At 31.6% G+C, this 18523-nt stretch overlaps 1 protein-coding gene across 1 annotated transcript in view; it reads right to left on the bottom strand.

Annotated features, from left to right (window-relative positions):
- The window catches only part of LOC111683918 (semaphorin-1A), a 219385-nt gene that overhangs the window by 80371 nt on the left and 120491 nt on the right, over nucleotides 1–18523 (bottom strand). Inside the window, exons 9-13 of the mRNA XM_046945190.1 lie at nucleotides 17981–18126; nucleotides 2374–2456; nucleotides 2166–2309; nucleotides 1899–2010; nucleotides 1301–1443 (exon numbers count right to left, since the gene is read on the bottom strand). Coding sequence (XP_046801146.1) covers nucleotides 1301–1443; nucleotides 1899–2010; nucleotides 2166–2309; nucleotides 2374–2456; nucleotides 17981–18126 — 628 coding nt within the window. The remainder of the gene's footprint in view (nucleotides 1–1300; nucleotides 1444–1898; nucleotides 2011–2165; nucleotides 2310–2373; nucleotides 2457–17980; nucleotides 18127–18523) is intronic.

Genomic DNA, 18523 nt, shown 5'->3' with positions numbered 1-18523 from the left:
GTGGATCTCCAATAGTTTTTTAGTAAAATTATAGTGCTATTAACTGCTCAATTATGATAACTTTAGTTGTCAAATAGTTCTTCTATGATAGGTCGGACATCGTTCTTTTTAGAAGTCTAATAGTTCTTTATTGAAGTCTAATCGTATATCTTTCAAGTGTCGAATTGCAGTTCCTGTAAAAGTTCAATTGTGGTTAGTTTATCGATCTTTTAACAGACCGATTGCAAGATCCTTAGCAGTCTAATCGTGTTTTTTAACAGGTTGATTGTCTAATTGTGATTCTGTATATCTTTCAAAAGTCCAATATAACAGTTCAGTCGTGATTCCTAGTGGTATCAACTTAGTTCTTTTGACAATCTTATATATCTCTAAACCGCCTAATCTTGAATATATAGGCAGCCTAATCGTGTTTATTTTTAGGAGTCCAATAATGGTTCTTTCATTAGTCCAATATTACTTCCTTCAACAAGTTAATCGTCAGTCCAATTATGTTTTTAAAAGTCTTAAACAGTCCGATCACTCATAATTTATTTGACCGTTTAGTCATGTTTTTTGAAAAATTGTATTTACATCCTAAGTCATGGTTCTTTAATGAGCATCATGATCATTATTCATTCAAGAGCAGAAATCATAATCTTGATTTTTCTTAAATTTAACTGGGATGATCATGATCTTTCGAGTTATTACTACAAATAGTTCAGTTACATCTTTGACAGTTGAATTGTGTTTCTCTACCGTTCCACCATTCCAATTTAAGTTCTTTCAAGAGCATCATGATCATGATCCCGTTATCTCTAGAGTTTAACTAGGATATTAATGATCTTTGAGTTATTAGGTTGAAGCGTACATCTTGTTTGAGTTCCTTTAATACCAATATAATCGGAACAAATCGTTTTCGTAAGCCAGTCTAATGTGAATATTTATTTTAAAAAAAAGATCACCACTACTTTTTCTTCATGTACCAGTTCTTTAGCTCCTACTGCTGGTGATGTCTGACGGGAACATATGTGCCAATGATAGATGCACACATACACAAACTCACACATACATATATAACCAAATATATGTATAAATTTATAACTGCATATATATGTTCATTTAAATTGCCACAACAAAACAAAAGTTTTTTTTTTGTCTTCTACCCACTAACAGAGGAGCCTGTAGGAAACCTATAGATGTAAATATGGTTGATAGTGTCAGCCATATTCACATCTACAAATGTCCGCGTTCACAAGAACATACACTATTCTGTGCCCGTGGAAATGAAATGAGAGTAAGAGTTTTATGCGTCGATACCAACCTGAGGGGCATGCAGCATGTTGGCCAGTTGTGACATTCTGATAATAATAGTTCTCTTCAAGCCAACGTGGCGCACCATGTGAACGACATTTGCCAGCAATTTTATCCCAGGCACAATATGGATCCTGCAGTGCAACACATTCGCTATAAAATGACAAAAAAATGAAAGAACACACAAATAAAATAAGAAAAAAATTAACAATATTTTGTTATTATTTTTTTGCGAGAAAAAAAAAATAATAGCAAAAGTCGCTGGTTAAGTTTTATTTAAATAAAAAAAATATATTGAAAAAAATATATTTAATGTTTGCTGCATCATCAGCATCATCATGCTGTTTTGACTCTTCTCTAGCAGCAGCAGCAGCAACTACAACACACTTGTCTGTTTATGTAGGATTTTATAAAATTTTCCCAACTAAAATCCTGAGTAAGTGGATGAGCATGATGTTGCTATTTATTTCATGCACTTATTTTATGTAGTTTTTGTAAAAAAATATATATTTTTTCCATCATCAACATGTGTATTTAACAATGAAAATTTGTGTTTTAAAAGCAGTAAAAAATAAAACTTAAATAAACTTTTTTTTGACAAAACTCACCTGCAACTGGTGATTTTATCGTTGTGACAACGATGCAATTGTATGGCAATCACTTGACTATCAGTGACAATGATTAATTTACCATCATCGTAACTGCCATCTTTGGGTTGATCTATAAATAAATTGTAAAAATTAAGGTAACAAATAAATGAGACAGATTTTGATAGGAAAACAAATTTAAATGTAAAAACTTTAATAAACTGAAAATTGTTTTTAAAATAATACAGAGACATGAGGAAACCTGTAAGAGTTCTAGTTCCAACTTACCATATTGCATTGTTCTCACTATTCTCAAATTGCGTATAGGTTCACTTTTTGGCAAAACATCGATTTCTTCTATAACCACTGAGGTCACTTTTTTATCGGAATCCGCTGATTCAGCATTAACAGATTTTATGATTTTACCATGATCTGTAAAGGTATGAGGAAATGTGAGTTATTTCTGAAAGTTAAAAACAGTTTTTTGACAACTTACCAGTGCCCACAAATATCACATCATAGGTTTTACCACCCGGCGTTTTGATTTGAGGATCTACCGCGATTTGAGTAAAGCGATAGCTGTAAAGAGAGAGAGAGAGAGAGAGAGAAAGAGTTAAAATTGTTTAATTACAAATCAAGAATAAACTTATAGATAAATTGGTTAAACGTTAGTTAATATCACTTTCTTAAAATGCAAAATGATCGACGTATAATGATCTCTGTATAATAGTCTTTTATATAGAAACCTGTCTCTATATAAATTTTTTCTACAGAAAAATGAAAATTTATAGTAGTTTTCACAATTTTAATATTAGCACAATATTGTGTGGCAACACTTTTCAATTTGCAATAATAATTTAAAGACGGCGGCGGCGCGGCTTGAAAAATGTTACCGGCGGCCAGCAGCCGCCGATTTGAGCCGTTTCGGCTTGTATCTCTGGTTTATACCATTACATCGAACACCATTGAACTTTCGACACTTCAAATGTTGTTCTTTCTATAATTCAATCGTAGTTTTAAAACAGAATAACCATTTATCTTTTAATAGCCCAATCTTGACAGTCATACTGTGAATACTTTTACAGTTCAATCGCGATAATTTTAAGAGTCCAACCGTATTTGATTGGAATTCCTTTAACCAATCGTTTAGCTCAATCTTGGAAGTTAGCCCGTGAGTCCTTTCGTTCGCGATTTCTTTACCAGTCCAATCGAATTTCCTCCAACAGTCTAATCGTCGTTCTTTTAAGAGTCCTAATGTCACTTGTTAAGCATCTCAGTCACTTTTCTTTAGCAGTACCATGATGGTTACTTTAACAGTTCAATCGCAATACTTTTAACAGTCTAATCGTATTTGCTTCAACAGCCTAATGGCGGTAAATTTAATAGTTTAAATGTCAGTCATTTAGCATCTCATTCATGGTTCATTAGCAGTCCCATATTGGTTACTTTAACAGATAAATCATGTTAGCCCATTCGTGAGTATCTGACTGTGAGTCCCTTAATAGTTCAATCACAATACTTTTAACAGTCTATTCGTATTATCTTCAACAGTCTTATTGAGTTCAACTATTGGATATTTCGTAACATAAGCAAGATCCCTTAGAAGTTCCATATTGGTTACTATTACAGATCATGGTTCATTTAATAGTTTGATTGGCATTCCTTTAACCAATCGTTTAGCCCAATCTTGGCAATTAAACTGTGAGTCCTTTAACAGTTCTATAGCAATTTCTTTAACATGCGGCAGTTTTTAGAGTCCAAATGTCATTTAACATATCAAACATGGTTCTTTATGGGTTACTTTAACAGATAAATAATGGTTTTTAACAGTTCGATTGGGATTCCTTTAACCAATCGTTTAGCTCAATCTTGGCAGTCAAACGTATTAGCTTCAACAGTCTAATCGTGTTTCATTTAAGAGTCTAAATGTTACTCATTTGGCATATCAATTCTTAAGCAGTCAAAACTTGGTTACTTTACCAGTTCAATCGCGTTTCTTTTAACAGTCCAATCGTATTTGCTTCAAGGCCTAATGGTGGTACATTTAAGAGTCCAAATGTTAGTCATTTAGCATCTTAATTAGGGTTCATTAACAGCTTAGTTACTTTTACAGATCATGGTTCATTTAATAGTTCGATTGGAATTCCTTTAACCAATCGTGGGTGTCTGACTGTGAGCCCTTTAACAGTTTAAGCGCGATTCTTTAAGAGTTCAACTGTTCCATATGTCGTAGAACAATCATGATCCTTTGGTAGTCCTTTTACTTTTACAGATCATAGATCATTTAACAATTCAATTGTAATTTTTTTTAACCATTACTCAATCTTGACAGTTAAACTGTGAGTCCTTTAACAGTTCAATCGTATTTCTTTTAACAGTCCAATCATATTTGCTTTAACAGTCTAATCGTGGTTCTGTCACTCATTTAGAATCTCAATCATAGCAGTCCCATCTTGGTTACTTTAACAGATCTTGATTTCTTTACAACTTCAATGCTGTCCAAGCTGGACTGTTAAAAGAACAATGGTTTAACAGTCTAGTTTAAGTTCTTTCAACATCCGTTAATTCTCTAACAGTTTAATTTTAATTTCTTGAAAAGTGGAATTTTCCAGTGCATTCAGGTCGTGGTCTATTGGTTTATAAATCCAAAATATATCCTTCCATGGTGACTCTTTAAGTGACAATTCATGAATGTTTTAACAGGCTTATCGTGCGTCTTTCAACATTTCAATATTTATTCTTTTGCCAGTTGAACCACTTAGTCGTAGCTATTGAAAAGGTTATATCATGTGTCATTGAAAATTTAACCATTTAGCTTTCCAAACATGATTAATTTCGAATGTTTGTTTGTGTGTCATTTCAAAGTCCTATCCCTGTCAATTCGTGGTTCTTTTTGCAGCATAATCGTAATACTTTTGACTGTGCGATTGTGATTTTTTTAAGTAAGTAAGTTAAGGAAATGCAATTAACCTTTAACAGATCTATTGCAAATATGTTTAGGTTCTAGTCCTGTTTTTTTTTAACATCTTATGCATCATCTTAATCATGATTCTAATAACAATTTTAAGAAAGATATTCCAAGAGAGTTCTATTCAACAGAGCAATGACGTTTCTTTTGATAGCCTATTGTGAATCTATTGTGAATTGCTAATCGTATCTCGTGTTACCTTTGTTTTTTTACGAACAGTCGTGATGCTTTAAGTTGTTAATTTACTAGTCCTTTAATAGTCAAATCGTTCTTCCGTTCTAGCAATTTTCAAGCAAAATTGTTAATCCTGGTCCAATTACTTAACGAATATCGGTACAATCTTGGCTTTTCAGCCTGAAGTTTTAAAGACTGTCAACCACATTCAAACGTTCAGTCGTGGTTCTTTCGATAGTTAATCTTTAGTTCTGTCCAAATGTCTAAACAGTGTAATTACGATTCTTAAAAGAATTACTCTCGTTAAAAGAATACCTCTTCGTGTTCGTGAGAGTTTTAAAAGTTCAATCGTGGTTCACTCGAAGTTTTTTCATATAGCAGAGCAATTGTTGTTCTTTTAAGAATTCTGTCTGGCTGTAAATCGGAATAAGGGATATTAAGTCTGAACATCGGAGTTACATAAACGAGATTACTGTATTTTCTCTTGTGTTCAAAAGACTAGGTTTCTTCGTTGCATTAAGCTTTCAGTGTAAATTACATTGATGGTCACCGCAAAGAAACAATCCAACTCCCCCAAAGTACTTACTACACATGGGTTTCCTTCCCTTAAAGCTTTATTTCTGTTTATCTTTAAAATTAAACAAACTAAATGCAATTATTTAGTTAACAATATAATTAAATTGTATTACATTTAGCTAAAGAATCAAAAATTCTCCCAAAACCCCAAACAAAAATTTACTCTTAAACTGTCACTAAGTTGCATGTTTAAACTCAACTACTACTCTAAGTTGTAGACTAAACAGTGACACTACATTTAAGACCTTTTTGTGTCTCCATTTTAATTTTTTTTTGGTTTGCCATGTGGCCTGCTGTTCTAGACAGTTTTTACGATTTGAAAATAATTACCAAAAAAAGGAAGACTTTGAAAACTTATGCTTTTTTAATTGTGGGTTAATATATATCTACTGCAAACAATAACAATGTTTTTGTTTTTGGTATCATGTAAATGTTCATGTACTTTTGTTAATTACGAAAATTTTTAACATTATTTCTTATTCCTTCTTGTGAAAAGAAACCCATTAGTAGGAGAGGAACTTGATGAAGCAGAGTAAAGGGAGGTAGAATCAAGTAAAAAAAAAGACAACATTGTTACCAAGCAATTTTCTCCAAATGAAATGTTGTTGTGGTAATTATGCGTTGGCCATCTTTACAAACGTATTATTTGATAATTTGTAGGAAATGATTGTATACATTGAGGACTAATTGAAGAGAAGTTGATAAAGCGTGATGTTTGAAATTTGATACACAAGAAATTTGTTGAAATTTTAGCTAAAATGGTCCTTCGAGCCGGTTAAGTTATTAAAATTGAACACTTTTTTTCCAAGTTATTTAAACAGTTCTTCGAGTTTTTGAATTTAAACACCTTTCCCAAGTAATTGATGATTTTTAAGAAATTTTTGTTATCAAAATAAAATTGGTCCTTCGGATTACAGTCTTCATTTGCAGTCTATTTAATAGATTATTCCTATTCCTTTTCTGTCTGTCTCCTGTTAATTACATTTGTCTATTAATTTTATTTTTCTACCCTTCAATCCCCATACAAACTATATGTTTCTATGACAGACTTTATAATACATAAAAATAACTTTTCATCTTTTGCAATACAAGAAAAAAGTATATTCAGAAAGCAACTAGAATGAACATATGGCAATTATAAAAAAAATGTAATTTAATTTGTTCTAAAAAGAAATTTGCATTTTTATTTAATTTACAGAAAAGAAAAATGTTGTATCAAGAAAAAAGAATTCATATAAAAATATTTTTAGTCATTTAGTTGTCAGCATATGGATGCCCTACTTAAAATAGTGTTAAAAGTGGCGCAAATGTTTTTTAACATAAAAGTTTCTAGACTTAATGAGAAAAGCTTTTAATAATTAAAAAAAATTATCATAATTGAGAAGACAAAGTATGAAAATTGGCTGGAGAAAGGAAAAGAGCTATATTAAAAGAAAATTTAAATGTAAATGAGACTGAAAATTAAAATTTCAGCCAATTTTTCTTGGTTGAAGAACATTTGTGACTTAAGTAAAATTTTTCGAATTCAAAAAAAATCTTCCCAGACTACGATCATCTTTTCTCTCATCATCATACTTCAATGATCTTAGTTCTCAAACACTAAAAACCTTTTCGTTCAATTAGACTACGATCATCCTCTCTCTCACCAGACAAAGACTTCTATGATCTGAGTTCTACAACACCTTAAACCTTTCATCATCTTAGACTCCGATACGTTAAAGATCTGAGTATTCTCTCAGACTACGATCATCTTCTCTCTCATCAGACAAATGCATCGACGATCTGAGTTCTCAAACACTAAATACATTTTCAAAACAAGACGCGTAATGAAGGCTTACTTGTGCAAAATTAAAAAAAAATTTATGAGAGCTCTTTTCTAGAGCGTTCTAGAAATAAAGTTAAAATAGAGAGAGATCAAAGAGTATATTAGCTCTAAACTGAGAATTTTTCATTCTGCTGCTCTCCCAATAAAGTTTTGCAAGATTGATCACCATACGTTGAAGATCTGAGTTGTTTAACACTTAATAAGTATTCATAACGAGACAATTTCTGCGACTATAATCAACTTCTTTCTCATTAGACAAAGACTTCGAAGATCTGAGTTCTCAAACACTTAAAAAATATTCATGCAGAAACATCAGCTCAGACTACGATCTTATTCTCTCTCATCAGACAAAGACTTCAATGAGATCTCAAACACTTAATACATTTCTAATAACAAGACGCGTAATAAATGCTGACTTGTGAAAACTGGAAAATAATTGAAAGATCTTTAAATTAAAAAATGGCTTCATAGGGATGAAAATATTAGTGTCTCAGAAATAATGTTACATAAGAGAGAAAGAGAGAGAGAGCAAAGAGTATATTAGCTTTAAACTGAAAATTTTACATTTTGCTGCTCTCTCAATAAAGTTTTGAAAGATTGATAATCATTCTTCGAAGATCTGAGTTCTCTCACACTTAATACTGAGAAATCATAGAGAGAGAAATAAAGTACAAAGCTGGGGTTAAACCTTCAGAATTTAATCTCGCAAAGTCTTGAAAAATCTCTAAATTTCAAATAGCAATCGTTGTTTCTTAACTAAAAAGCATTTTTAAATCGTAACGAAGATCATAGCTCTCAAACACTCTTGAGGATCGTAGAATGGATGCTCTGCATGATGTTGTCGGAAAATATTGGTAAATATATAAAAATTTTTAATCATTTATAATATTTAATGTCCACTTCGTCCCTACTGTATATCAGAGATAATAGGTGAACTGTAAAGCGACTATAAAGATCAAGGATGATCATGGATCTCAAACAAAAAAAAAAAAAAAAACGTAACTGTTTAAGGTTTGCTAAATGAAGATTGCTTTAGATAATATTGTTGGAATAATTATTGACATTCTACGTTCAAATCGTGTCAATATGTAACACTGTTCTTAAACTAAAAAGCGTCTTTAAAGATTAAGGATGATCACGTAACTATCAAATGTTCGCTAAATGAAGATGGCTTTTGGAATAATTATTGACATTCTTTGTTCAGTTGGTATTACTAAAAAGCGGCTTTAACGATCAAGGAAGATCGTGGCTCTCAAACAATCAATGAAACTATCTGGGGATCATCAAATGAGGATTGTTTTACATGATGTAGTCGTAAAAGTTATTGACATTTTACGTTCAAATAGTTTTTATATGACAAATTCTGAACTAAAAAGCACCTTGAAATATTAAGACAGATCAAGAAAGATCGTAGTTCTTAATAGCTTTTTTTGAAGAAGAACTTTCATTAATGCTTCTCCATCTCTCTTAAATCTTATTTTTCTTTTGGATGATCAACATTTCGGATTTGAATTTTACCAATACTTTGAAGATCGTGACCGATCTAAGAAACTAACAAGCGAACTTAAAGATCAAGAAAGATGGTGACTTTTAAAGAGTCAATAAGTTTAGCGAATTGGAGCTATTACTCTATAATGATTGTTGTCAGAGTTTACAAGAGCTAGTAAACTTATAGGAACCTATCCAAACAGCAGATCGTATGTGAAGCTCGGTCAACTAAACGTATCAAGTTGATACCATCAAAGCCATATATCCATGATGCTAAGATAATGCTTCATATTCGGTGATATCAGAAGAGTTCTATATATCATGAGTTGCTAAAGTCCAGAACTTGAAACTTATGAAATTGATTTGTTTAGAAGAGAGACATGATCTTTCATCTCGATAACTCTTGACTATATGTTGCAATACCTATAGAAGTATTAGAAAAGTTGACAAGGTTTTCCTGACCAAAGACATGTATGCTAGATCATATACCTGGTTATTTCGATCGATGTAAAACGTTATTTCTGGGATACGTTTCACTTTAAAGAAGGTATTCGAAATTGAGTGTTTAGCTTTTCTCATTAGAGAGAAAAAAGGAGATTCTAAAGCTAACTTCATGATTGTGCAAAACACTCTATCTGCGATACACTTTACATCAGAATAAGGTATTTGAAATTGTGCATTTGGCTTTTCTTGTTGGAACAAAAAGTGAATCAAAAACAACTAACTAACTTCATAGTTTTGCAAAATGATCTGTCTAAGAAAGCCTTACTTCAGAACAGATAAGCTTCTCTCACTAAAGCAAAAAGAGCCTAAAAACCAACTGCACCTAACATCATGATTTTGTAAAACGCTCTCTCTGGGTTACGCTTTTCTCATTGAAAGAAAGAGAGATTCAAAAGCAACTGCAGCTAACTTCATGATTTTGCAACATGCTCTATCTAAGAAACGCCTCACTACAGTTTAGTTCTCTCAATTAAGCAAAAAAGGCTTAAAACCAATTGCAGCTAACTTCATGATTTTGTAAAACGCACTCTCTGGGATACGCTTTTCTCATTGAAACAAAGAGAGATTTAAAAGCAACTGCAGCTAACTTCATGATTTTGTAATGAAAACTAAATATATGTTTATACAAACATTAACTCTTAATATGACTAGATTATACTGCATCTATCTTCATGATTTTATATAAACACTTCAGAACAGTGGTTTTGCCGATCTCATTAAAGTAAAAGAGCTTAAAAATCAACTGCAACCAACTTCATGATTTTGTAATAAAAAACTTATAACATGTTTATACAAACATGAAACCTTAATATGACAAAAATTTAAGTTTTAAAAGTAAACAACATTAAGAAACACTCACTGATTATCTCTAAGCAACTTTCTGGTGACAAAAGCAAAACTAAGCCACTATTATAAGGTATCAAGGTAATCGTTTTTGATCAATACTTTTAAAACTTTTCTTTTCTATTCTATTCTTTTTTTTTTTTTTTGCTTACATTCAATAAAACTTTTCTTTAAGTTTTAGAAAATACCAAGAAATGCAAAAATAAAATGAAACTTTTATTTATTATATATATTTCTTGGCATATTCTTGTAATGTCATTGTGGTCAAATTTTCCTACAAAGAAATGTATAAGAGATAGAAAAAAAAAACAAGAAATACCAATTTTTTCTTATTATTTATAAAAAAAAGAAATATTCTTGCTAAAAAAGAAGAAAGTTTTACATTCTATATTTAACCAAGTAAAGGAAAACTAACATTGTATGGTTAGTACTAAATAGACATATTGTTGTTAAGTCTATATTGAAAAGATATACAAATATCCATAAATATATATTTTTCTTTTTCGGTAAAAGTTTTGTGGTCAATATTGTCAGTAAAAGTGTCATTTGGGAAGAGGACAACAGGACAACCGAAAAAATTGCTTTCTATTGTTAAAAAACAATGTTTGAACATGAACGAACATTGTTAAGAAATGAAATTATGTAAAAATTGTCATGTTTTTGTCGTTGTTGTTGCTGCTGCTTCCTTTGCTATTTGTAATCTGAATGTACTTGAACCGGATGTAATTTATTTGGTTAAGTCAGTCAGGTTTTTATTCTGTATTGTATTCGTATTCCAAACAAAATACCAATATGTATGTGTGTGTGTGTGTTTTCTATTTGGTTAAATTTAATTTTGAAAACATGTGATATATCCGTAGTGGGGTTTTAGGTGTAATAAAAACTACAACAGTTCCTTAAGTAATTTAAATTCTTAACAAAATTTGTCAAATAATTAAGGTTTGATAAACTCTCCTGCACAAACTGCCTAAAACTTTTTCTACTCTTAAATATTGTAGCAAGTTATTCTTATCATGTCTTACAAATTTTACATATAAATAAATAAAGATTTTACCAACAAAAATTCTTAATCCCTCAATTAACTTTAGAGCCTAAATGTATGCTGTATTAATTTAAAGCATATGCCTCTTAAAAGTATGCTTAATGACATACATATATATACTTATAAAGTTGATAAATTATTTTTTTTTGTTTTTCTTGGAAACGGTGTTAAAACTCAGTAGAAACTCTAAATAAGGCGTCAATTCCTCTTTTACACTAAATGTCATGAAATTTAGTTGTATGTATAATTTCAATTCTTTTATCATTTCTTATGAATATGTCATGCTGAAACATGTTGATAAATTTTCTTTGGGGAATACTAACGTGTTAGGTTTAGATTGAGAACAAATAATATAATAAATTTGATTTAATATTGGCCGGGTTATAGGAATAATAAAAACCAAAATCTAATCAACGAGTTTATTAAGGGATTGGTTATGTTCTAAATGATGTGGATAGGGTTATTAAAGGGGAGGAACTTTCTGAAAGTACACTCTAGAAGACTTTGTTTTTTCAAGTTCATTTTCTAGCTGCATGTTTATTAAACATCAAAAGAACTAGAACAGAACTAGAACAGAACTAAAACAGAACTAGAACAGAACTAGAACAGAACTAGAACAGAGCTAGAACAGAACTAGAACAGAATTAGAACAGAACTAGAACAGAACTAGAACAGAACTAGAACAGAACTAGAACAGAACTAGTACAGAACCAGAACAGAACTAGAACAGAACTAGAACAGAACTAGAACAGAACTAGAACAGAACTAGAACAGAACTAGAACAGAACTAGAACAGAACTAGAACAGAACTAGAACAGAACTAGAACAGAACTAGAACAGAACTAGAACAGAACTAGAACAGAACTAGAACAGAACTAGAACAGAACTAGAACAGAACTAGAACAGAACTAGAACAGAACTAGAACAGAACTAGAACAGAACTAGAACAGAACTAGAACAGAACTAGAACAGAACTAGAACAGAACTAGAACAGAACTAGAACAGAACTAGAACAGAACTAGAACAGAACAGAACTAGAACAGAACTAGAACAGAACTAGAACAGAACTAGAACAGAACTAGAACAGAACTAGAACAGAACTAGAACAGAACTAGAACAGAACTAGAACAGAACTAGAACAGAACTAGAACAGAACTAGAACAGAACTAGAACAGAACTAGAACAGAACTAGAACAGAACTAGAACAGAACTAGAACAGAACTAGAACATAACTAGAACAGAACTAGAACAGAACTGGAACAGAACTAAAATAGAAGTAGAACAGAACTAGAACAGAACTAGAATAGTACTAGAACAGAACTAGAACAGAACTAGAGCAGAACTAAAACAGAACCAGAACAGATGTAGAACGAAAATAGAAGAGAAATAGAATAGAACTAGAACAGAACTAGAACAAAACTAGAACAGAACTAGAACAGAATTAGAACAGAACTAGAACAGAACTAGAAGAGAACTAAGACAAAACTGGAACTAGTTGCGCATTAATCAGATATTCCTTTTCACCGTCTACCCTTATATGCTGGAACCCATTTGATTGCAAAATAATGTTGTATCAGTTCTTGCCAATGATTGGCTACAATCGAAACGTCATTTCGACTTATTCAATTTGAATATTAAACATTTTTGAACTAGTATGCCATACTGCAGGGTATCATCTATGGCTTCAAATTAGTTTAGCAAATTTTCCAAAATAACTACAAAATCCTCTTTAAGACAAAGCGATTTTCATGCTTACACGAGAATCGTTTAAATTATAAAATTATTAGCTCTTCTACAAACAGACGGGATTTAAACATAATTCACAAAAAAAACATATAAAACTTTTGCATATTTATGTTCTTTAAATGTAAAATAACTAGAAAGCATAAATATGTATATATAGAAATGTATATATAAATATTTACTATCATTATATCACTTCCTTTTCTAGTTTTTTTTCTATTGTTGTCTATACTATAGCTTGTTTATCCTAGTTACCACTACTAGGGATAGTAGTTGCTTTTACTTCTTTAGTTTTTTTTTCTCAGTATTTTTGGTTAATGTTATTTTGCAATTACATCAACAAACAATAATAGCAACCAAAAGCAAAAAAAGAGAAACTCATACTATAGATATGTACATACATATGTACATACGTACACTTAAGAAAAAAAGGACGATTTTTATACGTAGTGTATGTTTAGCATATATACTATACTGAAGCATAGTAGTACATATTACGTATAAGAGCTTTATACTTTTACTAGACTATAGCACATAGTACGTGGTAAATATGCAGCTAATCCTTTTAACAAAGTTGACTTTGTTTTTTCCTCCCATAATGAAAGCCATGCACGAAGATGTCAACACAACCCAGCAACGATAACAACGAACAAATAAAACGTTAAATTAAAATAGAGAAAAAAGAAAAATGCAACTGGAAAGAAAATGTGATACCATCACTATTGTTTATTTAGCTTGGGAGTGATTAAAAAACATGCACAAACAAAATTTAATAAAGCAAAAGAATTAGAACATTTTATTAAACAAAAAATAAATTTTTCCTCTATTTTATGATAAGAAAATTTTGAAAAAGTTCATAACACGAAATTTGAAATCTTTAAGAAGAAGATTTGTGATGTTTCAAAATCAATCAGTTTAGTTCTTAATCAGTTAAGATTCAGTTCCAGTATAGCTCTACTTCGTTCATGTTCAGTTCTAGTTCAGTTCTAGTTCAGTTCTTGTTCAGTTCTAGTTCAGTTCTAGTTCAGTTCTAGTTCAGTTCTAGTTCAGTTCTAGTTCAGTTCTAGTTCAGTTCTAGTTCAGTTCTAGTTCAGTTCTAGTTCAGTTCTAGCTCAGTTCTAGTTCAGTTCTAGTTCAGTTCTAGTTCAGTTCTAGTTCAGTTCTAGTTCAGTTCTAGTTCAGTTCTAGTTCAGTTCTAGTTCAGTTCTAGTTCAGTTCTAGTTCAGTTCTAGTTCAGTTCTAGTTCAGTTCTAGTTCAGTTCTAGTTCAGTTCTAGTTCAGTTCTAGTTCAGTTCTAGTTCAGTTCTAGTTCAGTTCTAGTTCAGTTCTAGTTCAGTTCTAGTTCAGTTCTAGTTCAGTTCTAGTTCAGTTCTAGTTCAGTTCTAGTTCAGTTCTAGTTCAGTTCTAGTTCAGTTCTAGTTCAGTTCTAGTTCAGTTCTAGTTCAGTTCTAGTTCAGTTCTAGTTCAGTTCTAGTTCAGTTCTAGTTCAGTTCTAGTTCAGTTTTAGTTCAGTTCTAGATCAGTTTTAGTTCAGTTTTAGTTCAGTTCTAGTTCAGTTCTAGTTCAGTTCTAGTTCAGTTCTAGTTCAGTTCTGGTTCAGTTCTAGTTCAGTTCTACTTCAGTTCCAGTTCAGTTCTAGTTCAGTTCTAGTTCAGTTCTAGTTCAGTTCTAGTTCAGTTCTAGTTCAGTTCTAGTTCAGTTCTAGTTCAGTTCTAGTTCAGTTCTAGTTCAGTTCTAGTTCAGTTCTAGTTCAGTTCTAGTTCAGTTCTAGTTCAGTTCTAGTTCAGTTCTAGTTCAGTTCTAGTTCAGTTCTAGTTCAGTTCTAGTTCAGTTCTAGTTCAGTTCTAGTTCAGTTCTAGTTCAGTTCTAGTTCAGTTCTAGTTCAGTTTTAGTTCAGTTCTAGTTCAGTTCTAGTTCAGTTCTAGTTCAGTTCTAGTTCAGTTCTAGTTCAGTTCTAGTTCAGTTCTAGTTCAGTTCTAGTTCAGTTCTAGTTCAGTTCTAGTTCAGTTCTAGTTCAGTTCTAGTTCAGTTCTAGTTCAGTTCTAGTTCAGTTCTAGTTCAGTTCTAGTTCAGTTCTAGTTCAGTTCTAGTTCAGTTCTAGTTCAGTTCTAGTTCAGTTCTAGTTCAGTTCTAGTTCAGTTCTAGTTCAGTTCTAGTTCAGTTCTAGTTCAGTTCTAGTTCAGTTCTAGTTCTGTTCTAGTTCAGTTCTAGTTCAGTTCTAGTTCAGTTCTAGTTCAGTTCTAGTTCAGTTCTAGTTCAGTTCTAGTTCAGTTCTAGTTCAGTTCTAGTTCAGTTCTAGTTCAGTTCTAGTTCAGTTCTAGTTCTAGTTCAGTTCTAGTTCAGTTCTAGTTCAGTTCTAGTTCAGTTCTAGTTCAGTTCTAGTTCAGTTCTAGTTCAGTTCTAGTTCAGTTCTAGTTCAGTTCTAGTTCAGTTCTAGTTCAGTTCTAGTTCAGTTCTAGTTCAGTTCTAGTTCAGTTCTAGTTCAGTTCTAGTTCAGTTCTAGTTCAGTTCTAGTTCAGTTCTAGTTCAGTTCTAGTTCAGTTCTAGTTCAGTTCTAGTTCAGTTCTAGTTCAGTTCTAGTTCAGTTCTAGTTCAGTTCTAGTTCAGTTCTAGTTCAGTTCTAGTTCAGTTCTAGTTCAGTTCTAGTTCAGTTCTAGTTCAGTTCTAGTTCAGTTCTAGTTCAGTTCTGTAGCCTGATCTACAGGGTGTCATAATAGTTAAGAAAATCGTACAACTTTTAACTGATTTCTTTGTGGCGGACTTTCTTTTAATTAAATCCTTTTTAACTCATAACAAGCCCTTTAAACCTCAAAACAAAGAGAAATTCAAAATATGTATGTATGTTGAAATTAAGTAAATAAAACGAAGCTAATCGAGTCTATAATATTTAATTGGTTTAATTAATAGTTTATTTGTTCTCATCATGCTAGCACTGGGTACTTTTGCTCGTATTGCTATTGTGATAAATATTTGGTTTCAAATGTTTGTTTTTCTTTTAATATTCTGAAGTGGTTGCAATTGAAGTAAACCTCTTTAGTTAAGGGTTAACTAAAGGTTACACTCTTGACAATTTTTATGAGACCTTAACAAGATTCGTTTAATTTTCCAAAAAATAAAAAAAAAAATCACAAAAAAGCTCTTAAAAAAGCTACAGAAACTGTAATATCTACTCTTAAACGAATCATCAGCAACATCCGTTTCTCACCGCCCTGTCTAAATATAATCGTTGTCATCAGTGTAGGTACCATAAAACGCCCCTTTCTCACCAAACCTACAAACGAAATATGTATTTTGTGTTGTCGTACAAACTCATAAATGTGGTTTTTGATCAAATCGGTAAGGGAAAGGGGTTAAAAACGTACATACAAATTTTAATGTTATGGGTTAAATTTTTTTCCGGGTGTTGTTGGTTGGTGCCGTTCAAACTTTTACCCTTACTTTAAATGTGTACGTGTATGTGCATTACTTGGTAATGTCATTGTCATTGTTGTAGCTGCTAATGTTGTTACTTGTTGTCGTCGTCATCATCATAATCGTCGTTGTTGTTGTTGTTGTGTAATAATATTTACAATGACTGCAGTATAGCAGTTTTGAAACATACAACAGCAACTTTTTTTACAGACAAAAAATGGACTGACTGTGTAACTATATATCTATCTACATATCTATTGGTAGAAGAGGTTTAGGGGGAAGAACCAGAGTGCCAAAAGGATAGTTGTAGCACGAAGTAGTTACAAAAATGATGATGACAATAACACTCAAAAGCAATGGCTGTGGCGGCTACAAAATATATGTTGTATAAATGTTTGCAACATTTTTTTTTTATATTCTTCCTCTATTTTTTGCTGCATTGAAATAATGGCAACATTTTAAACATTACATGCTTAAACGTAACAACAAGGACAACAACTATAACAGCAACATCAACATACTAAAAAAAAAGGAAAAATGTGAACAACAAGCATCATCAACAGCAACAACCACCAGCAGCACTATCACCATCATCATCTCCACCATTACTAGTAGATGTTTAAAATGTTGTTTCGTTGGTTGAATTGTTTGTTTGCTTGTTATAGTTCAAATTTTACGGATCTGTATCACTCTTCTCCTACTGATGATGTTCACATTGTAAACAATAATGAAGATGATGATGATAATGTTGAATATGATGATGATTTTGGCTTTTTGGTTCACGCTTTATATGGACAAAAAAAATAGGATACATTAATTTTGATACGCTTTATTTAAATAGGGGAACAAAAGTAGAACTGATCCAGAACTGAACTACATCTGGGCTAAAATTGAACTAGAACTGAACCATAACTGAATTATAACGAAACTAGAACTGAACTAGAACTGAACTAGAACTGAACTAGAACTGAACTAGAACTGAACTAGAACTGAACTAGAACTGAACTAGAACTGAACTAGAACTGAACTAGAACTGAACTAGAACTGAACTAGAACTGAACTAGAACAGAACTAGAACTAGAACTGAACTAGAACTGAACTAGAACTGAACTAGAACTGAACTAGAACTGAACTAGGTCTAAACTGATCCTAATTTTTCACTATTACAATTCCATAAAGTGTAAAAAATCAGCGGAAATCAACACTCAAACGCATACACAAAAATATGGTTGTTTACACATACAGTATTAAATACAGTTATGGAGGGACAGAGAGAAGACAGCGGAAAATGTTTTGTAAGTATTTTCGAAATAAAAATCTTGTGTTAGAACGTCCATTCAACATAAAACGCTAAACCATAAAGCCAACCAAGCAAGAAACATGTTTATTTTTTGTTGAGGATTTAACAATTTTGTTTTGTTTTCTAAATTTTTTTTTGCTCATTGCTAAATGTATTGTAAGCAGAGGGGAGGAGTGAGTAAGTGGTCGCTAGTGAAAATATAATATAATGTCCGTGTAATGATACTTACATAGTGCTTGTTCTAACCAAAATTGGTTGACCGAAAAATGCTGGAACATTTTCATCCATTAGAGAATGTGTTTTGATGAAATTTAATGTCGGATCCGGAAGTGTTCGTGAATCATTATGGCATGATCCGGGACGTGGTTCGGGTACCTGTAGAAATGGAAAGAGAAAATAGTTAAAACTGTGTTGATAAAACTAAGAAAACAAATAAAAAAAATATATAAATAAAAACTTAAACTTTGCTTTAGTTTTTATTTAAAGGTAAAAAATTTATTAACTGATTTTTTTTTTTTGGGTTGGATTTCTTTTTGTCTTTGTCAAAATGTCGGAAAATATGTTACTTTTTTTGCAACTGTCTGTATGTATTAAATTTTTTGTTATTTTTTTTCAGTGCTTCCTTTATTTTTCTTTTTTTCTTATCAACTTTTGCTAGTTAAAACGAAAGACTATAACAATATTTTTGGCAGTTCCAAAGTTATGTGCTTTTTTCTGCTTATCTTTTGTTTTTGGCCTGTCTTTTTGTCCTTCATATTTTTTTTGGTAGGAA

This window comes from Lucilia cuprina, chromosome 2 (assembly GCF_022045245.1).
Source record: "Lucilia cuprina isolate Lc7/37 chromosome 2, ASM2204524v1, whole genome shotgun sequence".
In the NCBI taxonomy this organism is placed as follows: domain Eukaryota; kingdom Metazoa; phylum Arthropoda; class Insecta; order Diptera; family Calliphoridae; genus Lucilia; species Lucilia cuprina.
The sequence above is the reverse complement of the archived record's forward strand: the minus strand, read 5'-3'. Positions and strand labels throughout refer to the sequence as shown.